At 36.2% G+C, this 25,356-nt stretch overlaps 2 protein-coding genes and 1 long non-coding RNA gene across 3 annotated transcripts in view; 2 read left to right on the forward strand and 1 right to left on the reverse strand.

Moving 5' to 3' along the window:
• The window catches only part of LOC123552817 (cleavage stimulation factor subunit 3-like), a 135,898-nt gene that overhangs the window by 95,168 nt on the left and 15,374 nt on the right, over positions 1-25,356 (forward strand). The window contains exons 25-28 of the mRNA XM_053540940.1: positions 1,288-1,472; positions 3,780-3,868; positions 14,459-14,599; positions 19,828-19,998. Coding sequence (XP_053396915.1) covers positions 1,288-1,472; positions 3,780-3,868; positions 14,459-14,599; positions 19,828-19,998 — 586 coding nt within the window. The remainder of the gene's footprint in view (positions 1-1,287; positions 1,473-3,779; positions 3,869-14,458; positions 14,600-19,827; positions 19,999-25,356) is intronic.
• LOC128556305 (uncharacterized) lies at positions 21,007-23,535 on the forward strand. Its single transcript, XM_053540939.1, has 2 exons — positions 21,007-21,376; positions 22,334-23,535. Exons 1-2 carry the CDS (start codon positions 21,022-21,024, stop codon positions 23,533-23,535), a joined length of 1,557 nt encoding a protein of 518 aa, XP_053396914.1. The 5' UTR covers positions 21,007-21,021.
• LOC128556306 (uncharacterized) lies at positions 21,735-23,409 on the reverse strand. The gene is made up of 2 exons (XR_008370556.1): positions 23,271-23,409; positions 21,735-22,590 (listed from the first exon to the last, which is right to left on the reverse strand). It is a non-coding gene; the product is annotated as an uncharacterized LOC128556306 (long non-coding RNA).

A 25,356-nucleotide genomic window follows, 5' to 3' on the forward strand; every position in this document is an offset into this window, starting at 1 on the left:
AGTTTTCTTTCATCAAGAAGTATTGTTTTATAAAAACTGCATGAAATATTTTACAATTTATTCATTATCAAAGAAAATATCAGACGTAAATGAAAATACTTTTAACATGAAGGGTATGAGAAACCTTCAGTTTTTAACTAATTTTTTTAAGAAATCTGAAATTTTCAATATGAGCACAGCCATTGACCACAATAAAAAAATGACCATAAATTCTGTGAAAGGTCAAAATATTTTTGTGGTCCTTGAGTGTGCACACTTCTAAAAACATACCTATGTGACCTAAATATGGCAAAAAAAAATTCCCCCAAAATCAGTGATTTCAGATATATTCTGACATGTTATGATCAAAATAATAAATTTGTTTCTGAAAAACTGAATTCACTATATTATAAACATTCTGCGAGCAAACAATGTATATTTTTTAATCCCCCGCAACGAGTGGTGGGGGGGGGGGGGGTTATAGGAATGGTCTCCATCCTTCTGTCCATCCATAACACTTTCATGTCCGCTCCATATCTCCTAAACCCCTTGAAGGATTTTCATGAAACCTAGGTCAAATGATCACCTTATCAAGACGATGTGCAGAACTCATGAGTCATCCGTTCCAGCTCAAGGTCAAGGTCACAAAGGTTTCAGCCTTCCATTTTGTGTCCACTCTGTATCTCCTAAACTCCTTGAACGATTTTCATTAAGCTTGGGTCAAATGATCACCACATCAAGAACTCATGATTCAGCTATGTTTACTCAAGTTCAAGGTCACAACTCGTGATGATGTGCATAATTAATGCGTCAGTCATGTCAGTTCAAGGTCAGGTCACAGCTCAAGGTCAAAGGTTTACCTTTTCACTATCCATAACAGTGGCGGGGGATTTAGCTGTCTTTCAGACTGCCTTGTTCTAATTATAATGATTTTAAAAAATTTCCAAATTGTGTGGCCATATAAGGTTTTAGTGAACTATGTCCTTTCAAGCAAGGATTGAATCGGAATCAAATGAAACTTAGACTTTTGGAAGTTAATTTAAAGAACAAGTCTTAGATTGTTTATAGAGCCATTGGGTTCATAGTTATTATTTCTGAAAGTAGAAAAAATAAAATTTACTTGTCAAATTTGTAAACATGAAGATGATCAAATAAAAGTGTCCAAGGTTTAACAGTTTCTAAAACAGAAGAAAATAGTTATCTTCTACAATTTTCACTGAGTGTTTCATAAGTAAAATTACATGTCGTATAGCAGGTGATTATTGTGTCGTTTTGACAGTCTTGTCTATTATGTCTTTTTATTTTCAGAATAATTGCAGAAAACAATGGAATACCTCCACTCACATTTAAGAGATTCCAAGTAGTGTTGTCCCGAATGAGCTTACCAGATAAACCAGAAGAGCGAATAACATTTGAAACTATCGGAGAAGCAAAGACTCCAATTACACTTGACCATGATGAACAATATGGAGTGCCATCATTAGAAGAGCTGGGTAAATAAAGCTTCATTTAAGTAATAATGATCATTCTGAGGATATTTTTAGCTTGACTATACGAAGTATGGAGAGCTGTCCTTCTTGACCCGGTGTCTGCGTCCTTCCGCATCCGCACTTTGGTTAAAGTTTTGATGCACTTCCTCTTTATCTCTGTAATTACTTGATGGATTTGTTTCAAACTTAAAATAGTTATTCCTCATCATGCTTAGCATTATACTTATTTAATGTTTTGATGAACTTTATCTTTATCTCTTATATTACTTAATACATTTGACACAGACTCAAGCTATTGTGCAATATCTTCATCCACATTGGAATCATTCGGCCTAAAAAAAAAATTCTTTGTTTCTGGTAACATTCTCAAAAAAATTAGGGTAGGTAGATCGGAAAATTTTTATGCCCCCAAAGGTGGGCATATTAAAATCGCACTGTCTGTTTGTGCGTGCGCACTTGCATGTGTCCGCTTGCGTCCGGTAAATTCCTGTCCGGGCTGTAACTCTTTCATCCATGAAATAAATGTTTACCATAATGAGACGACATGTCATGCGCAGAACCCTAGCTCCAAAGTCAAGGTCACACAAGTCAAAGAACAACAGGGTATGTTTCGTGTCCGGTCCATAACTGCCATTCATTAAGGGATTTTGAAATTACTTGGCTTAAATGTTTACCATAATGAGACGATGTGTCATGAGCAAAACCAAAACCCCCAGCTCCAAGGTCAAGGTCAAGGTCACACTTAGAGGTCAAAGGTTAACATGGTCTGTTTCTTGTCCGGTCCATAACTGCCAATGATGAAGGGATTTTGAAATTACTTGGCATAAATGTTCCCTATAATGAGATGAGGTGTCATGTGCTAGACGCAGAAACCTGGCTCAAAGGTCAAGGTCACATTTAGAAGTCAAAGGTGTTTCTTGTCTGGTCCATAACTCTGCCATTTATCTAGAGATTTGAAAATAATTTGACACAAATGTTAACCATATTGAGAAGATGTGTCACACTTACGACCGAGGCCTCTTAGGTCAATGTCACAAAATGATGTGTGATTTTTTGCGAATACAACTGTGGCATTCTTGGGCCTACTTCGGGGGCATTTGTCACCAATAGTGACAGCTCTTGTTTGCTTTTTTTTGGATTTTTTTTTATTAAGTGAGACTTTTCGGAAATTATCTTTATGTCAAAAAATGAATACAAATAAGGGAGTTATGCCTTTTGATCATCAGTAAGTTGATTTCTAACATATCTAACCATGTTTAAAGCATAAAAAGTGAAGTTTTGCAATTTTTTGTTAAAATGTTGAAAAAATATTCTCCAAGGCCAAAAAAACTTTTAGGGTCGGGCCAAAAATTTAGGGTAGGTCGGGATACCGGAAACAAACAATTTTTTTTTATGCCTTAAACACTCCAGTGACAGCTCCATCTTCCTCAGATATGCCCATCTCAGATGTGCCCATGTGCGCTATCCAGTATAGAAATAGTCTAGTGTGCTGTCTCCTGTGACAGCTCTTGTTTCTTTTTCTAGGTCAAAACCAACCTCACAATATCAAGTCCCATAAGTCTGACATGTATTTTGCAAAATTATGTCCCCTCTTGAACTTAACAACTTCCAGTTAAAGTTTAGCATATAAGTTACTGTCTCCAAAACTAATGCAGATACTGGATTGAAACTCTACAGATATTTTAATATTTAGTGTAATATTCCTGCTTCTCGGACAACAATTCAAATAGTCCAGCATTGGCTGTCTTACAGACGTCTCTTGTTTTTCAAAGCAGTTTACTGACACAAATAATATTTTGCAGTACACAGTTGTTTGAAATATTCACATTGTCACGGAAACTCATTTTAAGTGTAAACAAAAATCTCCAAACATTGACATGTAAGCCTGATGCTTTTGTTTGTTTCTTTTTTTTGGTTAGGGTTAAAGTTACACCAGCTTGCACAAATATAGGTCATATGGCAACTTTTCTAGTGTTTGATGGTGGGAGTAAGACTGGAGATTATTGAAGAGCATTTCCTCCAAAACCAACAAACCAGTTTCACAGAACTTCCGTGATGGTCACCTTCAGAAATCTTTTAAATCTAGGCTATCCATGCAGATTTATGGTTGCCATGGCAACCAAAGGGAAACTTTTGAAAATTTTCTTTTCAGAAAGTGCTTCCCCAATTTAGAAACTTTCTCACAGCAATATTCCTTTGGTGACTCTCTACCAAATTTCTTCAACTCATTCTGTTTCTTTTAAAAAAAAACATTCTGGAAAACAATAGTAATAACATAGTGCTAGGTGTAAAATGTGTTTTACATTTCAGGATTTGATACAGCTGAGCTTAACTCAAAAGTTTTTCGTGGTGGGGAGACAGAAGCACTTCAAAGGTTACACAGACATTTAGAAAGAAAGGTGACTATCAGATATTTCTATTTAGCTTGACTGTAGGTATGGAGAGCTGTCTTACTCAACCCGGCGTCGGCATCTTTCCACATACGCAGCTTGGTTAAAGATTTGATGTACTTTCTCTTTATCTCTGTAATTATGTCTCCCCCTACTATTGTTTTTGGCCCAGAATGTTGAAACTTAGTGGGATGATTGGACATGCCAAGTAGATGATCCGGATTGCAGCCAACCATCAGTGTCTCTGACTTTCGCTCCTGTCCCCTATTGACTTATAGCCTATACGACTATGCAGAGGGGGAGACATGCGCTTTTCTACAAAAGCATCTGCTAGTTACAAGATAGATTTGTTTCAAACTTGAAATAGTTATTCCTCATTATCACCCACATCATATGGCACAAAGGCTATAACTCTCACACCAATATTTCATGAATTATCCCTCCTTTTACTTAGAATTTTAGGTTAAAGTTCTGATGTACTTTCACTCTATCTCAGTTATTACTAAAATGGATTTAATTCAAACTTAAAATAACTGTTCCACATCATCGCCCACATCATATGATACAAGGTACATAACTCTAGCAGCAATTTTTCATGAATTATGCCTCCTTTATTGTCATCACTTGATTGGCGTCGGCGTTGCCTGGTTAAGTTTTATTTGCTCACCCGAGCCAAAGGCTCAGGGTGAACTATTCTGATCAGTCACCGTCAGGCGTCCGACGTCCGTTGTCCGTCGTCCGTAAACTTTTACTTTAAACGACATCTCCTCATAAACCGCTACGCCAATTTCATCCAAACTTCACAGGAATGTTCCTTGGGTGAAGCTCTACAAAAATTGTTCAAAGAATTGAATTCCATGCAGAACTCTGGTTTGTTAGCTCACCAGAGCCAAAGGCTCAGGGTGAGCTATTCTGATCAGTCACCCTCCGGCGTCCGTTGTCCGTCGTCCGTAAACTTTTACTTTCAACGACATCTCCTCATAAACCGCTAGGCCAATTTCATCCAATCTTCACAGGAATGTTCCTTGGGTGAAGCTCTACAAATGTTGTTCATAGAATTGAATTCCATGCAGAACTCTGGTTGCCATGGCAACCGAAAGGAAAAATTAAAAAAATCTTTTTCTCAAAAACCAGAAGCCCTAGAGCTTAGATATTTAACATGTAGCATTGCCTAGTGGACCTCTACCAAATTTATTCAAATCATGACCCCGGGGTCAAAATTGACCCCACCCCAGGGGTCAATTGATTTTACATAGGAAAATCTTAAAAAATCTTCTTCTCAAAAACCAGAAGCCCTAGAGCTTAGAAATTTGACATGTAGAATTGCCTAGTAGACCTCTACTAAAGTTGTTCAAATCATGACCCCAGGGTCAAAATTGACCCCGCCCCAGGGGTCACTTGATTGTACATAGAGGAAAATCTTCAAAATTTTTCTAAAAATAAACCAGAAGACCTAGAGCTAAGATATTTCACGTGTAGCATTGCCTAGTGGACCTCTACAAAATTTATTCAACTCATGACCCTCGTGGTCAAAATTGACCCCGCCCCAGGGGTCACTTGATTTTACATAGGAAAATCTTCAAAAATTTTCTAAAAATAAACCAGAAGGCCTAGAGCTTAGATATTTCACGTGTAGCATTGCCTAGTGGACCTCTACAAAATTTGTTCAAATCATGACCCCTGGGGTCAAAATTGACCCCGCCCCAGAGGTTACTTGATTGTACATAGAAAAATCTTCAAAATTTTCTAAAAATAAACCAGAAGGCCTAGATCTTAGGTATTTGACATGTAGCATTGCCTAGTGGACCTCTACAAAATTTGTTCAAATCATGACCCCCATGGTCAAAATTGACCCCGCCCCTGGGATCACTTGATTTTACATAGGAAAATCTTCAAAAATTTTCTAAAAATAAACCAGAAGGCCTAAAGCTTAGATATTTCACGTGAAGCATTCCCTAGTGGACCTCTATAAAATTTTTCAAATCATGACCCCCGGGGTCAAATTGACCCCGCCCCATGGGGTTACTTGATTTTACATAGAAAAATCTTCAAAATTATCTAAAAACAAACCAGAAGGCCTAGATCTTAGATATTTGATATGTTACATTGCCTAGTAGACTTCTACAAACTTTGTTCAAATCATGACCCCCGGGGTAAAATTGGCCCTGCCCCAGGGTTGATTTTACATCGGAAAATCTTCCAAAAAATTTCTAAAAATCATCAGTTTGACATTTGAAACATGTAGCTCATATTACTCTGGTGAGCGATCCAGGGTCATCATGACCCTCATGTATTTAGGTCAGCTTTTCTCCTAAACTATCAAAGCTGTTGCTTTAAAACTTGCAACAACACTTGTTCACCATCAATAGCTGACTCTGTACAGGAAGAAACATAACTCCATCCTGCTTTTTGCAAGGATTATGGCTCCTTTTGGACTTAAAAAATATCATATTTCTTGGTTAAGTTTTGCGTTTAGGTCAATTTTTCTCCTGTACGGTGAAAGCTATTGCTTTAAAACTTGAAGCAGTTATTTGCCATTAAAAGAAGACTCTGCACAGCAAGTACTGTAACTCTACATTGCTTTTTGCAAGAATTATGGCCCTTTTTGGACTTAGAAAATCAGATTTCTTGGTTAAGTTTTGTGTTTAGGTCAGCTTTTCTCCTAAACTATCAAAGCAAGGCCTTTGATATTTGGTATGTTGCATTGCCTGGTGATCCTCTACCAAGATTATTTAGATTATACCCCTGAGGTAAAAAGTTTTACCTAGACCTATATAGGAAAAACAACTTTAAAAATCTTCTTGTCTGAAAGTTCAAGGCCTAGGCCTTTGATATTTGGTATGTAGAATTGCCTAGTGGTTCTCTAACAAGATTGTTCAAATCATACCCCTTGGGTGAAAAGAGGCTCCACCCCGGGGGTCACTTGTATATGAATTATATAGGAAAAAATTCTTCAAAAATTATCTGATCATATTTCCTAGACTGTTTAATTATAATTTCCTGACAACCCCAAGTAATTAGGGGTCACCTGACAGTGACCTTGACCTACTGACCTACTTTCTTGTTTTTAAGATACATGACTTGTACATCTTTGAAATTTGGATGACATAATACAAATGTATACAGTTTTGCACACCGATCTTAAGACTGACTTTCAGTGACCATGGATGTGACCTACTGACCTACTTTCTTTATATTTTAGCATCAGTTTGACATTTGAAACATGTAGCTCTTATTATTCAGGTGAGCGATCCAGGGTCATCATGACCCTCTTGTTCTAGAATTATAGCCCTTTCTTATGTTCACAAAATAGGCCATAGTGAAGAAATTTATGTGTTAGTGCTTCATACACTTTTTGAAGGAATGGATTCAAAGTTGCTTAGATACACGATCTTATCTGAATACAATTTGATTCAAACATTTAGTCAAACATCCTTGATGTGAAGATAGTCTACTATTTAGAGGATGGTACAGTATGTGGAGGCATCTGTGTCCATTGGATACAGTTAGTTTATATCTTTGCTACTACTCCTGTACCATTGCTTGGTATTCCACCGAACTTCACAGTGCGATAGATATTTCAACAACAACACGTATTATGTATAGTTTTTTTTATCTCATCAACGTTTCGGCTAACGCCTTCATCAGGATAATACAGAACTTCACAGGAGCACTGCCAGGCCTAGTTGTATATATAGTTGAAATGTTATGGTTCAGAGTGAGTTATGGCCCTTGATTTCTGGCAATTTACAATTTCTGCTTTATAAGGGTTGGGAGACATTTGTTTATAGCAAAAATAAACAGTCTGTAGTTTGTTTTACTAATTTGTCAGGTTTCTTTCCAACCTAATTTTGGACAAGTTTGATATTGGACTAGATCATGAAAAATTGTATGTACGTTTATAGATGATAGATTTTCTTTGACAAAAATGAAGTTAAGAAAGCAACAGTGTGCAGAAACAATCTGACACAATTGACATGTTTATCATGATAAAAAATAACATAGAAAAGTTTCTTGTGTGAGGCTGTTTCTGAATCATGCTTTTCTAAGAAACCTTAAACACTGGTGGGGGGCATTTTTTTTTTTTTGGTCAAAAATCTCATGTCAGTTAGATGACATTTAAGCATGTCTTTTACCAAGCATATAATTTCTAAATTCTTCACTAACTTTATAGCATGTACCACATTGTATCACTGGTTTCCAGCAAGGGGTCACCAAAAAAGATGTCCAAACTACGTTTAGTTTAGTGTTTACATCAAGTTATCAAGTTTATGCTTTTCAATTTAAATTCTTGCACAGCAAGCAAAAATTTACCATTATTTAGCAAAAATCGGCAAGCTCATATCAGAAACTATACAGTACTTTGGACAGACAAAAATTCGGATAAGTGAATACACAGTGCAGATGGCATTATTCATTGACTTTACATGATTTTATAATTAATGCTGTAATGGATTTACAAGTTAATAAAAACTGACTGACAATTCTTTTATGACATTGTCATTTTGCGTTAATTAAAGGGAGAAAAATTCCCAATTTAACTAGTTCTGTCTTCTTAACTCAAATGAGAAAATCCAAGAGAAAAAATGAGTAATGATAATTGCTATTTTAGGAAATAAAATCTATAACAACATATGTCATGTATGCAGAAGGCTAAAATTAGGAAACCTTATTAATATTATATAGTATACAAGCACTAAGCAGATATTGCCAAAGAAACCAAAATGTTTGTGCTACCAGACAAAAGTATTGTCAGTCCTGCTGGGCTACCAGTATTTGCAGAATTCTGAAACCCTGCTTTATGGGATGTAATAGACAGGTAATAGCATACCAACTATATCTAAATATCAGACAAGAGATAATAAAAGTTTCACTTTCAAACACGAGAGATAATTAAAGCTAAGGATACTATTTTATGATAGAATACTTTGAATAACTTAATTAGTCTCTAACAATAAATTATTCAACCTTGCATATAAGAAATTCAGATAGGCGACAAATTGGCTTTATCAAAATTTTACTGTTCTTACGACTTAAGAGCATAACAGAAATTGAAAAGGATAGAATTTTATGATGAAAAATCCCAAGTGCCCGAGGCGGGATTTAAACCTGGGTCGCACGGGTGGAAGTCCAATGCTCTAACCACTGAGACAAAGAGTCAACTCCCTGACGCAGTTGTCAGAGATTGGTTTTAAACTTACAAGCTATGTGTTAGCGACCGTAACACTGTAACATACAAGTTCTTGCTGTAGGAAGTTAGGTAGCCCCCTACCAGTCAGCCTCAGTCCCTTACAGTTTAAGGCAAGTAGATAATTTTTGTGCCAGTTAAAAGTATTAAAATTTTCCAGAAAAGATGTTGTTGTTTTTTGCTAGAAACCTACATGTACCATAACCAGGTTGAAATATTGATTAAGTTAGAATATGGTAGATTTGTGAGAGAAATTTGAGAGTTAATGAGACTTTTCCACAGGAAGGTTTTATGTAATTGAGATACTTCCAAGTAATATATCATGTTGAAATGTCAAGGTGAGAACCAACTTAATAGAAAAACAAGTTTCACAGGGGTTTGAATTTTACAATATAGCCTAGCAAACTTGAAAGACTATGGGGAGATAGATAGACTTTATCTTGTCCATCAGTCTGTCTGTCACAACTACTCCTCTGAAACTACTGGTAGGATTTGAACCAAACTGTATATAATCAGTACTTTGGTTAGTTTTACATATAACTGGAATATTTGTGTTGAAATGCATTTTGGTAAAGTTAGGGACTGCAGTTTTGGGTAAAAAATAATCCCAATACTGTAAAATCATATAATTTCGGGGGCATTAAATTTCTTGGTTTTTGTCAAAAGGGCAATTTCTTGGGGAATATAAATTCGAGGATTTCAACTTTTGAACATAAAATGGATGGGAAATTTGCTTGTTCGTTGGGATTAAATTTCATGGATTGACTCAACCACGAAATCCACGAAAGTTAGTCCCCCACGAATATTAATGATTTTAAAGTAATAGAATATGTTCAAACTTTGTATATGAACACAGTGTCATGTTAGAAACAGAATTATGAAAACAAATCGAAGGTCACCATGCTTGTTCAGGAGTCATCTGCCCTTGAATATGCAAATTTGAAGAAAAATCCAGTTTTAAGGGCAGATAAGTCCTAAACAAGCACGGTGACTTATGATTGCTTTTGCATTTTTCTGTTTCTAACTGTGTTCATATACAAACTTTGAACAAATTCTATTATTGGGAAATTTTTGCCCCATCTCTCATACAAGAATTTATTTTTAGCTTGACATTTTGATGGTGTCTGTATTGGTTTAAGTTTTTTGTGAAGTCATATATCTTCTTGTTTACTTAAGATATTCAGTTGAAACTTGCTGTACTTGCTCATAGTGACAATGTTCATTAGTGTGATAAGTTTTGTAACTCTACCTACAATATTTTTAGAGTTAAGTGCCTTTTTAACTTAGAAATTTTTCTTAAATCTTTTCAAAGAGCTCAGTACAGTGTTTTAACCATTCCAGATATGTAAAAAACTTCACACTCATCTTTTTGATATTAACACAAGGTTACAGCATCAGGTCCCATAACTTATACATTTATTTTGATATAATCAGCCCCCTTCCTGGACTTAGAAAATCTAGGTTGAAGTTTTGCATACATATTGTTCTCCTCAAAGTCAATGCATATACTGAATTGAAACTATATGCAAATTATTGAGATGAATAAAACATAGTGAAAGGTGCATGTCCCATAAGTCTGAATTACATGTATATTTTCTACCTGACCTTTATAAAAGTTTGTCAGATTGTTTTCCTTTATGAAATCTATATTATAACTTTAAATGATTTCTTCTCATGAACCATTTGATGAATGTCTGTAGCTTTCTTGTATGGACCTCTCTCATATGTATTCAAAGGGTTTTGAATGTCAGCTCTTAGGGGTGTCACAGCAACAAATAGAAAGACTTTGAAATAACTTTTACTGAACTGCTTAATGGATGTTCGCCAAACTTGGCCTGAAGCAAGGTGTTAAGGTCAGAGTTCTCCTCAGGTGAGTGACTCATGCCCATTTGGGCCTTTTGAATTTTCTATTTTGAGAGTTCCATAACCCTGAAAAACTAGTTCATTGCGAGTATCCCCTTTCAGTCTTGAGCATCAGTTATTAGCTCACCTGTCACAAAGTGACAAGGTGAGCTTTTGTGATCGCGCGGTGTCCGTCGTCCGTCGTCCGTCCGTGCGTCAGTGCGTCCGTGCGTGCGTCCGTAAACTTTTGCTTGTGACCACTCTAGAGGTCACATTTTTCATGGGATCTTTATGAAAGTTGGTCAGAATGTTTATCTTGATGATATCTAGGTCAAGTTCGAAACTGGGTCACGTGCCTTCAAAAACTAGGTCAGTAGGTCTAAAAATAGAAAAACCTTGTGACCTCTCTAGAGGCCATATATTACACAAGATATTCATGAAAATTGGTCAGATTGTTCACCTTGATGATATCTAGGTCAAGTTTGCAACTGGGTCACGTGCCTTCAAAAACTAGGTCAGTAGGTCTAAAAATAGAAAAACCTTGTGACCTCTCTAGAGGCCATATATTTCATAAGATCTTCATGAAAATTGGTCAGAACGTTCACCTTGATGATATCTAGGTCAAGTTCGAAACTGGGTCACGTGCCATCAAAAACTAGGTCAGTAGGTCAAATAATAGAAAAACCTTGTGACCTCTCTAAAGGCCATATTTTTCATGGGATCTGTATGAAAGTTGGTCTGAATGTTCGTCTTGATGATATCTAGGTCAAGTTCGAAACTGGGTCACGTGCGGTCAAAAACTAGGTCAGTAGGTTTAAAAATAGAAAAACCTTGTGACCTCTCTAGAGGCCATATATTTCATGAGATCTTCATGAAAATTGGTCAGAATCTTAATCTTGATGATTTCTAGGTCAAGTTTGAAAGTGGGTCACGTGCCATCAAAAACTAGGTCAGTAGGTCAAATAATAGAAAAACCTTGTGACCTCTCTAGAGGCCATATTTTTTATGGGATCTGTATGAAAATTGGTCTGAATGTTCATCTTGATGAAATCTAGGTCAAGTTCGAAACTGGGTCACGTGCCTTCAAAAACTAGGTCAGTAGGTCAAATAATAGAAAAACCTTGCTAACTCTCTAAAGGCCATATTTTTCATGGGATCTGTATGAAAATTGGTCTGAATGTTCATCTTGATGATATCTAGGTCAAGTTCGAAACAGGGTCATGTGCGGTCAAAAACTAGGTCAGTAGGTCTTAAAATAGAAAAACCTTGTGACCTCTCTAGAGGCCATACTTGTGAATGGATCTCCATAAAAATTGGTCAGAATGTTCACCTTGATGATATCTAGGTCAAATTTGAAACTGGGTCACGTGCCTTAAAAAAACTAGGTAAGTAGGTCAAATAATAAAAAAACCTTGTGACCTCTCTAGAGGCCATACTTTTCATGGGATCTGTATGAAAGTTGGTCTAAATGTTCATCTTGATGATATCTAGGTCATGTTTGAAACTGGGTCAACTGCGGTCAAAAACTAGGTCAGTAGGTCTAAAATTATTAAAATCTTTTGACTTCTCTAGAGGCCATATTTTTCAATGGATCTTCATGAAAATTGATCTGAATTTTCACCTTGATGATATCTAGGTCAGTTTCGAAACTGGGTCACGTGCGGTCAAAATCTAGGCCAGTAGGTATAAAAATTGAAAAACCTTGTGACCTCTCTAGAGGCCATATTTTTCATGAGATCTTCATGAAAATTAGTGAGAATGTTCACCTTGATGATATCTAGGTAAAGTTCAAAACAGGGTCACATACCTTCGAAAACTAGGTCAATAGGTCAAATAATAGAAAAACCTTGTGACCTCTCTAGAGACCATATTTTTCAATGGATCTTCATGAAAATTGGTCAGAATTTTTATCTTGATAATATCTAGGTCAAGTTCAAAACTGGGTCATATGAGCTCAAAAACTAGGTCACTATGTCAAATAATAGAAAAAACGACGTCATACTCAAAACTGGGTCATGTGGGAAGAGGTGAGCGATTCAGGACCATCATGGTCCTCTTGTTTTACTAAGTGTGATATACCTGAGATTTCTGAACTGATGTTTGTACAGTATGGGAAAGGCTGTTGACCAATATCCAACCAAAAAATCTGAACTGATGTTTGTACAGTATGGTAAAGGCTATTGATCAATATCCAACCGAAAAATCTGAACTGATGTTTGTACAGTATGGTAAAGGCTATTGACCAATATCCAACTGAAGAAATACCTTAATTTTTTTAATCATACATTTTTAATCCCCCGCCGTGGCGGAGGGATTATAGGAATGGTCTGCGTCCGTCCGTCCTTTCATCCATCTTTCCGTCCGTCCTTCCGTCCGTAACAAAATCGTGTCCGGTCCATATCTCCTAAACCCCTTGAAAGATTTTCATGAAACTTGGGTCAAATGATCACCTCATCAAGACGATGTGCAGAATCCATGAGTCAGCCTTGTCGGTTTAAGGTCAAGGTCACAACTCAAGGTCAAAGGTTTGAGCCTTCCATTTTGTGTCCGCTCTATATCTCTTAAACCCTTTGAAGGAATTTTATAACACTTGGGTCAAATGATCACCTCATCAAGACGATGTGCAGAACCCATGAGTCAGTCATGCCGGCTCGAGGTCAAGGTCACAACTTAGGGTCAAAGGTTTGAACCTTCCATTTTGTGTCCGCTCTATATCTCCTAAACCCCTTGAAGGATTTTCATCAAACTTGGGTCAAACGATCACCTCATCAAGGCGATGTGCAGAACTTATAAGTCAGCCATGCCGGCTCAAGGTCAAGGTCACAACTGAAGGTCAAAGGTTTGAGCCTTCCATTTCGTGTCCACTCTATATCTCCTAAACCCCTTGAAGGAATTTTATAAAACTTGGGTCAAATGATTACCTCATCAGAATGATGTGCAGAAATTATGAGTCAACCATGCCAGCTCAAGGTCAAGGTCACAACAAAGGGTCGAAGGTTTGAGCCTTCCATTTGGTGTCCACTCTGTATCTCCTTAACCCCTTGAAGGATTTTCGTCAAACTTGGGTCAAATGATCACCTCATCAAGAACTCATGAGTCAGCCATGTCAACTCAAGGTCAAGGTCACAACTGAAGGTCAACGGTTTCAGCTCTGTATCTCCTAAACCCCTTAAAGGATTTTCATGAAACTTTGGTCAAATGATCACCTCATCAAGACGTTGTGCAGAATTCATGAGTCAGCCATGTCAGTTCAAGGTCAAGGTCACAGCTGAAATCAAAGGTTTTACCCTTTCACTATCCATAGCAGTGGCGGGGGATTTAGCTGTCTTTCAGACTGCCTTGTCCAATTAGAAATTGTACTGCAGTCAGTAACAGCTTTAAACATATACTGGCATATACAGTGACTCAGAATGATGTTTTTCAGGGTGAAATGGATACTGTCCAGTAGATTGATATTTGGTATAACAGGGAGGGAGATTTTTTTCAGACAAAAAGTATGTAAATGAACAAGGTGGATTTTATATATAGACATTTTAACCCACGTTAGAAATCATTGTTATATTTTGCAGGCATGGGTAGCGAGTTTTGAAAAGCCAAAGATGACATCACAGTCTTTGTTTCCTAGTCAGACAACATTGAGTCCATATTTGAGGTTTGGTTGTATCTCAGCGCGACTGTTCTACTGGAAATTACAAGAACTATACAGAAAGGTATAACATAACTTATACAGTGGAACTTCCGAAAACCGGACCTTCTGAAAACCGGAAACCTTTGAAAACCGCATAAAACTTAAAGTCCCTCTTTTCTTGTTCTTATTTCTCTATACTTTTAACTTCTGAAAACCGGAACTTCTGAATTCTGAAAACTGGACGATTTTTGAAGGACCATTTATATTTTAACACTTAAATTGACTTCTGAAAACCGAACAGCAAAATATTTGCCGGATTAAAAGTGTCACCTGTAAATCCAAAACCATTCATGGCAAGTTGTCAACATGTTCTTTTGTGTATCTATTAGCGGCGCATGTTTATTTTGACACGCATTATAATAACAATGATCATTTGATGCAAAAGTAAAGAAGTAATTGGCGATTAACTTGTTTTAAATTTATGAAAACGTGATGAATTAAATACCTTAAGTGTGAAAACTCTTCTAAATGTTTGAATGAAAGAAAGATTGATGTTTTAATTGATTCAGTAAAATCGAGTAAACTATGCAATATAAACATCTATTAAATATTGACAAACTCGAACTTCAATGAAGGTAAATTGTATGTGTATAATATTTGAGTAAATGCTGTTATTAAAGAAATGTTTTCATATTTCTTATGTCGGTAATTTTTTTATACATACTTGATTATCCTTAATGTTTGTAATTAATTCATTTATATATTAATTAATTACTTTATACAAACTTGTTCAATTATCATAAAGGATAATAATCTCTTTCATCCTAAGATGTGTAAGAAAGGTGTAAGAAAAGATAAATATAGTGCACCTCGTCTGCTTTGCCTGCAAATTTCCAAACTTCTGAATTCCGGAAACTTCCAAATACCGAACATTTAGGCTGGTCCGGAGGTCGTTCGGTTTTCGGAAGTTACACTGTATATCATTCTTCCACTTTTGATCCTTAAATCTCTGTTTCATAAATGTACCAAAATCATTTTAAAAGTAGAACAATAGCAGAATTTAAGGGAGTAGTTTGACTAACAGAAACGTGTCTTTAGTGTAGGAAAAATTTCTGCAAGAAATTCGTTATGTAATTTAAAAGGAAACAGACTTATTATGGAATGGCGTTTTCTGTGTGTCCGCCTGTCTACATTTTCTGTCTCAGAAGAAATCTAGAGTCTGGAAGTGTTTCAGCTTCAGCTTTCAAACTTTACAGGGTGACTGAGCACACATTCAGGAGGATCCCTTGTATTTTGGGGATAAATTGGTCAAAGGTCAAGGTCACAGTGACCTGGAACTGGACTGTTGTCATAAGTATAACAGCTACACCTTTCAGACAGTGACACAGTGTCAAAGTAGATTGTCACACATTTCGTTTTATTTCCCCTGGCTGCTATTTAAGGTCATTCCAGAAATGAAATCTGATAACAGACTAGAAAATAATTCTCACTATGCTACTAAATTCTCAGTACTGAATAAAGATACTTCATTGTATGTTGCTTTTGTTGTAATCTTTGTATGTGTAAAAGAATATGCTAAGTATCCCTTCAGCTTTACTTTTTGACTAAGTAAAAATATGCATTAAAAGGTATAAAAGTTTGTGTCACACAAACTTTAAAATGTGTTTGACATAGGGTCATGAAACAAAATAAGAATATTATTATGTCTCCCACCACACAGTGGTGTGGGAGAATTTTTGATTTACTCCAGTCTGTGTGTCACAAAGCTTGTCTGCACTCTAAACCGAACATTTCTCATCCGATCTTCACCAAACTTGAACAAAATGTGTTTGACCGTAAGAACTCGGCCAAGTTCGATAACTAGCCAAATCCAGGCACTTTTGAATTATGGCCCTTGAATTACTGATTGAGTCCACTCGTCCAAGCCATCTAATTGGGTCCACTCATCTAATTCATCTGGAGAAACTAGACATTTTTCATAGGGGCCATTGTGGGAGACTGCGTTTTTCTCAAAGGCATCTCTAGTTCAACATGTGAAGTTGTGCACTTGGGGTTTTGTTTGGTATTCCTGTCTATCAGACCAGAGTTATGGCCCTTGATTTAAAATGCGTAAAAGTTTGTGTTGCATATATCTTAGAAGGTATTTGACCTATAGTCATGAAACCATATAAAAGTATTATTCAGCATTTGAATTTATGAGTTTTGTTTAGGATTTCACTCTGAAAGACCAGAGTTAAAGCCCATAACTGTTTAAGAATATGTCTTACAGGCATAAAAGTTTGTGTCCCATGTATCTTAAAAACTATTTGACCTAGAGTCATAAAACTTTAGAAGATATTTATATATCTTGTGAAGTGGTGCATCTGGTGTTCTGTTTTAGATTTCACTCAGACAGACCAGAGTTATGATCCTTGACTTAGTAAAAAACACACATGAAGTGCTTAAACTTTTTTGTTGCATATATCTAAAAAATAAAATCACCTAAGAGTCATAAAACCATGTTCAGTGACAGGAAGTGGGGGCACCTGTGTCCTATGAACACACGTCTAGTGGTAAACTATATCACATATGTTGACTGTTGATGTTTGCAGTTTGTGTTGTTCATATCTCAAAAAGTATTTGACCTATAATTGTGAAACTTTAGAGGATTGCTATTTAGCATGTGAAGTTCTGCATCTGGGGTTTTGGGGAATTCACTCAACAAGTCCTTGCAGTCAAAACAGGGACAAAAAGTTTGTGTAACATGTATCTCAAAAAGTATTTGACATAGAATCATGAGACATGATTATGCACATTTGGGATTTATTCTCTCTCCTACCCTTCCCCTTACCCCAAAAGAAAAATGATGAATAAATATGCATATTTTATGCCCCCAGCATCTACTGATGCAGGAGGCATATAGTGATTGTCCTGTTCGTTTGTCCATCCAACCATACGAGGTTAACCAAATGGGACCTTTTTGTCTACCATCAATACCCCTTACTAGAATGACTTGATACTAATGCAGATGTAACCTGTGACCATTCCTCATCTTCAGACATCACCTGACCTCAGTTTGACGTTGACCTTGACCTCATTTTGGACTTAGGTTGCTTTATATGGGCCATCTCTTGGTTAACCAAATGGGACCGTTTCGTCTAGAATCAATACCCCTTACAAGAATGAATTGATACTAATACAGATGTCAACTGTGACCATTCCTCATCTTCAAACATCACCTGACCACAGTTTGACCTTGACCATGACCTCGTTTTGGACTTAGGTGCAAAATCTACAGGCAAGGATGCCACTGAGGGCATCAAGCATTTATTGAACGCAGCTCCTTGTTTGTTTACTATTTTAGTTTCTTTTATTGTGCCCCCCATGAGTGATGGGGCATATAGATTTGGTCTTGTCCGTTCGAAGTTCGTGACACGCCTAGCTCAAAAAGTATTTGATATAAATTGATGAAACCTTGTATGAATCTTCATCATGATATGAACTTGTGTACCTCCTATTTTTTGTCTGGCTCTGCCCCCTATTTTTAGAGTTATGGCCCCTGAAATAGTCAAAAAAGCACATTTTCACCTTGTGACATGCCTAGCTCAAAAGTATGTGATATAGATTCATGAAACCTTGATTGAGTGATATGAACTTGCGCACCTCCTATTTTTCGTTTTGGTCTGCCCCTAGTTTTAGAGTATAGCCCCTGAAATAGGCAAAAATGCCCATTTTCACCTTGTGACACGCCTAGCTGAAAAAGTATTTCATATAAATTGATTAAATCTTGTATGAGTCTTTATCATGATATGAACTTGTGCACCTCCTATTTTTTGTCTGGCTCTGCCCCCAATTTTCAGAGTTATGGCCCCTGAAATAGTCAAAAATGCACATTTTCACCTTGTGACATACCTAGCTCAAAAAGTATTTTGTATAAATTGATTAAACCTTGTATGAGTCTTTTTCATGATATGAACCTGCACACCTCCTATTTTCTGTCTGGCTTTGCCCCCTATTTTCAGAGTTATGGCCCCTGAAATAGTCAAAAATGCACATTTTCACCTTTTGACGCACCTAGCTCAAAAAGTATTCAATATAAATGGTTGAAAACTTGCATAAGTCTTTATCATGATATAAACTTGCACACCTTCTATTTTTTGGCTGGCTCCACCCCCTATTTTATATATATTTTTAAAGTTATGGCCCCTGAAATAGTGAAAAATAGTTAATAAATGCATATTTTCACCTAATTATGTGCCTAGCTCAAAAAGTATTAATGTAAATTCATGAAACCTTGCTAGAGTCTTTATCATGATGTGACCTTTCACACTTGGCATTGTTCTTGAGAATCTTTGTGCTTATTACAGAGTTATGGCCCTTGAAATAGCAAGATTAGTGGATTTTTTGTTTGTGATGCTAATAGCTCAAAAATATATGACCTAGAATAATGAATCCTTTTCATAAAATGTTTGTTTAGGCTAAACCTCATTAACACAGCAAACATTTGAATTATTGCCCCTTATTTGTGACAAATGTACCAATGGGGGCACACCCTATGTCCTACAGACACATTCTAGTTTTTTTAATTATTTTATGTTTCTTGATGATGTTTTATGGTATCCATACCCCCACTGCCACTAGCAGCAAGTCACGCCCAACCTAAGGTAATACATTGTCAACACATGAATGTACAGTTGAAAGTAGAGAGGGTGACAGTGACACATATCTAGTTCGGAATGTCATGTTATTTGAAGTTAACACTGCAGAAATTTTTTTGCTGAAATGTCCCATTCCCTTATCCAAAAAGTATTTTTGCTCATTATGGAGGTGTGAGGATACATATTTCAACCAAAGCCCTCAGTAAATCTACATAAATGTGTATACCATACCATTTTAAACCCAAGACAATTTACTTTTAAGTCAATTACTGTCAGAGTGTACCATATGTATGATATACATTGTTTTATTATGATGCAGTTTTTCCCTTATTTTAGTCATTGTTGCATGATTTTCCCCTCCTAATGGACCCTTCTACAGTTCCCCCAGAACTGAAAAAAACTGGTAATTGTTTGAGAAAAAAAATTCACAGGTAACACTGTCCTGCAATATCTCAAAATTGTTCACTGTATTTATCTCATGTCAGTTGCATGAAATCATGAAGCAACCAATAGCAAGAAGCTATTAAATATCAACATTAAATATCACATGAACGATGAAAGGATTGTAAGACAATGGATCAGCTGTAGGTGTCTGATGACCACAATGTTAAACATGTCATGAATTTTGTAAATTAAGCTGTTATTTAGTTAAATTATCAATTATTATTTGTAGATTAAAAAGGACTGTGACCCACCACTTTCATTACATGGTCAGTTATTGTGGCGGGAATTTTTCTACACAGCAGCGACAGACAATCCAAATTTTGACAGAATGTCGGGTAATTCAATCTGTGTACAAGTACCTTGGGACAAAAACCCAGAAGCACTGGCAAAATGGGCAGAGGTAAGATATATAATGTTGTTTTTTATGCAGACCCAATTTTAAAGCAATTTTACACAACTATTTCTTGGATATTAGGGTTTCAACCGTTTGACTGTCTGCCGTAATTGTTAATATTTTTGGCCTAGGTTAAAAAATGGCCATGCCCATGTGTGTGACATGGGCATGATATAGGCTAATATAAAAGAAACTTTGAATATCTTCTTCTCTGAATCCACAATAGCTATAGCCTTGATAGTTTTATAAACCTAACTCTACCTTTACAAACACACTTGAAGCCTTTTACACAGGGGAGCGCTTAAGGGTCAGTGACCTTCTTGTTTCTGTAAACTTCAATAAATTTATACAGAATATCTATCTCTTAAAACTCAAAGTCAAGTTTGATAACAAACCAGATCAGATTAAAATCTCTAGAGTTATTGCCCTTGAATTGTGAAAATTAACAATGTTCACTCGGCATTAAAACTAAATTCTAACACGATCCGCAGCAATCACTATATAAACATAGAGCGAAATCGCCTATACATGAATCTACGATAAAATATGGTTGGCTGTTATATTTCACTCCCGCAGATTGTGACATAAGAATTTCCACCTCTTTTTCCGATATGCAATCTAAAAAGTCATTTTTTCAGCGCTAACTTTTTTAATTACAAAGTATAAAAAGAATTTCTGAGACAAATAATTATATTCTGGTATTTATTTGCATGCAAGAATAATTTTTCGCACCGTGGGAAAATGTTTCGCAGGAGAGCTACCGTAAAATAGTACTAACTTCCGGTTAATGAATGAAAACAATGTCACGTGATTTTAACTATGAATGAACGTAAACATTGTAGTAATTTTGACCTGCATCTACTTCCTGTACGTCTGCAAAGCTTAAATCCAGCGAGAACATACATATTTATCAAATATCTATCCTGTTTACAATGGCCTAGTACAAAACTGGCACAATATGTAGTGTCAGGGGTTCTGACGATGACTGGCAAGTAATTGGCTCCCAGTATGATGGACTGGTAATGAAATATGTTGCCCAATCAAGGAATTCTGGTGAAGTTAGATGTTTGTTCAACTTTGAAGTTTTCAAAGTACACTTCCACATACAAAGAAATAAATGAATTCTTTAAAAATGCCACTGGGATTGGTCTTGATGAAAATTTGGACTTTCTTGATGATGAACTTGATGAAATAGAAATGGAAACTGTTAACTCTGCAATTAGTAGTTTAGAGCCAACCACTGCAGAGCCTGAACCTCAAGACTTAGAGCAGCCAAATAAAAGATTCAAGAGTGCTTCAGAATCAGACATAACAAGATTAAAAGCTCAGAACACCGAGAGAACCACTGACAGCAGCACTAAATGGGCCGTTGGCTTATTAAAAGGTATCTACTGACTTCATTTGACAAAGGTGTTAAAAAATTGTTTCCAGTATCCCGACCTAGCCTAAATTTTTGGCCTGACCCTAAAAGTTTTATGGCTTTAAAGAATATTTGTAACACTTTTTTAATAAAAAGTTGCAAAACTGCACTTTTTACGCTTTAAATGTTAGAAATCAACTTACGGATGCTCTAAAGGCATAACACCTTTATTTGTATTCATTTTTGACACAAAAATAATTTTCGAAAAGTCTCACTTAATTAAAAAATATTATCAAAAAAAATTTCAACATACCTAGTATGTTACCGGAAACAAAGAATTTTTTTAGGCCTTATCATATGACATTTAGTATAAATAACAATGCTCATTGATTACTTTAATACTTAGAATATATTGATTACTAAGAATATAATTTCAAAAATCAGTAAAGGAAATTTAACATAAAGTACCATAACTATCCCTAAAAATGCACCAACCCTGGAGATAATGAGCTTTTACATAACTTGGGCTCAAAATCCTTATATGCGTATCCATTTCTCAGTCTGAAAGCTCTTGGAATGCTTATACGGGTGAAATTTTGATAAATGTAGAAACTAGATCTAAAACAATTTATTACACAATTTGAGTGTATTTCAAAAGACTGACAGTTCACCTGTGTGTGCACAAAGTACCGTAAATGTTCAGAAAGTATCATTTGTGTGACAGGTGGCATTACTGTACACAGGCTAATAAGGCAATCCAATGCATCAGTGATCCAGTCTATACCAACAGTTTATCAGTTTTGTTTGTAGCACTTACTTTAATATTTTTCCTTTATGTTTTAAATCCAACACTTTTCCATCAGAATAAAAAAAATCACTAAATTTTAAAATATCACCTTCGAAGTTTCCACTTTTCTATATTTTTCTAATGACTTCATAAATAATCCCTCCAGTAAAAGATTCTTTTTGTTGATTTTTCAGCCTGGATGTCTGAAAATGAGTATCTGAATGAATCATTTGAAGACCTGGATCCGACAACACTGGACACGCTTCTTCAGCAATTTTATGCTTGTCTGCAGAGCAGGAAAGGTGGAAACTACTCCAAATCAGCACTAGTTGGTATTCGAGCAGGTATTAACCGTCACCTCACGGCGCCACCATTCTCGAGACTGCTGAATTTAATGAAGGATCGTGAATTCATGGCATCTAATCAGGTTCTCACTGGATTGATCAAAGGTCTGAAAAGAGAAGGTAAAGATATTTCAAAAAACAAAGAGCCCATTTCTGAGGAAGATCACATAAAATTATATGAAAGTGGCGTGTTTTCAGAACATAAGCCTGAAACATTGCAGAACAAAGTAATGTATGAAATAATTGCTCAATTTGGACGCCGTGGCAGGGAAGGTTTGCAAACACTGAAAAAAGAATCATTTGTTATAAAAAAAGATGCAAAAGATAGGCGTTACCTAACAATGGCCTATAATGAGGCAGATAAAACGCATCACGGACTTGACAGTCGAGAAAAAAGTAAGGAGCCAAGGATGTATGAAACGGGGGATGACTTCTGCCCACTTAAAAGCTTTGAGAAGTACCTTTCAAAGCTCCATCCACAATGTGAAAGATTATTTCAACGGCCACAGCGAGTATTTGCAGGTCCCGAGTCTGAAACCTGGTTTGAAAACTCTCCCTTGGGAGTTAACAAAATAAATGGCTTTATGGCAAGGCTATCCGAAGCAGCAAAATTGTCACAAAGGTACACTAATCATTGTATTCGGGCATTTGTGTCTACCCATTTGAGTCATAAAGGGTTTTCAAATGAAGCAATCATGGCTGTTACTGGACACAGGAATGTACAAAGTCTGACATCTTACATAAAACCACATGATGATGAAAAACATAACCTTAGTAATGCACTCACCTACAAAAGCAGGAATTCTTCTGAGGTCAAGCCATATAATCCAGTAAGTTCAGTGGTCGTACCAGAACCAGTAGTAGAAATTGAAACATCAGAGCCTAAGGATCAACTCCAGTCACTGGACCAGTGTAGCCAGCTTCAAGTTGCTTCTTCAAGTTCAACATCTGTATCCTCAGTAAACAGGGTCATGTCTGGTCGAGAATTTCACATTTTTTCTGGTGCAGTTAATGCAGGCACAATCAATATCAACTACTATAACAGTAAATAAATTAGACTCCCTGTTCCACTTGTGCAGGATTCAGTGTTTCACGTAGTTATTTTTATTTTATTTTTTTATGCCAAAAAAAATCCTGGTGTGTAGTGTACACGATGACACGTGTGCTATTTTTAGAAACGGCATAAACTTTATCAACTTTGAATAAAGTATTAATTTTCATTTTTTTATCATCATACCTACCTTGTTATTGAAAATAAAAAATTTACAGTTGTTATTGCTTTATACTTTAATTAAAAAAGAACAAATATCGGTAAATTCCTTTTCTAATCGTGGGAGGTAAATTGTAACAGCCTGCCGAATGACGCATTGAGCTTGAAATGTAGTGCTGTAAAGTGCTACGCACTCGTGATTTAATTATTGCGCATTCGAACTCCTGCCCATATTTTATTAACTGATAAAATATAGGAACATATTTATTATTTCTTAAATAAAAAATTAATTTGCTGTGACAGGCATACAGTCTAACCTGTCTTTAGCAGCCAGCCAAGGGAAGCAGACAATTTGGCCGCTAAAGCCAGGTGACCGCTGATCGGAGGTGCAGCCAATATATGTATTTTCAGACTTCTGGCCAGTATAGCCTTTAGGCCCATTTTTGGGGGGTTTCCCATTATTATTTTACCAGGATACAATGACGTGCATTTGCCTTCGCAATACGAATGGTCTTCTTAGCAATCTAAAATTCCAGCGTGATCTTTTTACTACAAAAAATTGTTACAGACAATTTTCCAACTTCAAAACAAGTTTGTTTACAATTTTCGCCATTTTGGTAAGGGAAGCTACTCTCCGCGCTTATTGTCTACGCTAAAATCTACGATTGCCGTTACGTTCGTTAAAAGATAGAGTGGTTTATATTTTTTTACAAACACAATTAATTTCGTATAAATTTAATAGTATTTTGATGACAGAAGTATAAAAAAAATCACAAATATTATGCTACTAGTTAGTTATCGAGTATTATGTTTAACCGAGGTCAAACTGTGAACAACAAAATTGACACGAGGTGACACGCTAATTGCCGATAATTACTGGCAATTTGTTCATAACAAAAAGGGGATTACACCTTTGGTTATCAGTTTTAATTGAGAAGCTCATGTCATTTTGTCGTTCTTGTGGTGAAGTCAAGCGAAACTTAGCAATCACGTGATTCTCAAAAATCGTGTATCTTTGGCGATTATTGCCTAAAAATAATTGATTTTGGAAGAAAAATGGCCGCTGAAAGGGGTCAAATACGGCGGTCGGGAGGCAATTTCGGTGGCCGCTGAATAAAGTGATAAAATAGAGGAAAATCCGTCGGGGGCGTCATAAAATGGCCGCTGAACGGAGGTGACCGCTGATCGGAGGTGACCGTTAGTACAGGTTAGACTGTATACATTTGTATTTAGATGGGTTGGCACTCTTGTTTTTCTTTTTTTTAAATTCATCTGAAAAGTAAGAAGATCAGTCTAAAACTGAGAAACAAGCTATTTCCAAAGCCTTGGTTTAGGTAATGCTTTTTACCAAAGACTGGGTGATTTGCAATTCATCATCCTTGGAAATCTAGTTCTTGTGCTGTATACTAGAAATGTTTGTGACCCTCATTTTTGAAGTAAATGTCAAATTAACAACGTCTGTTTCATTGCTAATAATATTTATTGCTAGAGAAAGAAAGGTATTTTGTCACGTAGAGAAAAAAAACAAGGATGGTGTTTTGCTCTAGAATGAATACATCTGTAGAAATCAGATAAAAGGAATGGCAGTCTGATTATCAACTTTGGTGCTTGTCATTTCAATCTACTTTTTAGCTCAACTATTGGAAGAATAAGTAGAGCTATC

This window comes from Mercenaria mercenaria, chromosome 4 (genome assembly GCF_021730395.1).
Source record: "Mercenaria mercenaria strain notata chromosome 4, MADL_Memer_1, whole genome shotgun sequence".
NCBI lineage: Eukaryota > Metazoa > Mollusca > Bivalvia > Venerida > Veneridae > Mercenaria > Mercenaria mercenaria.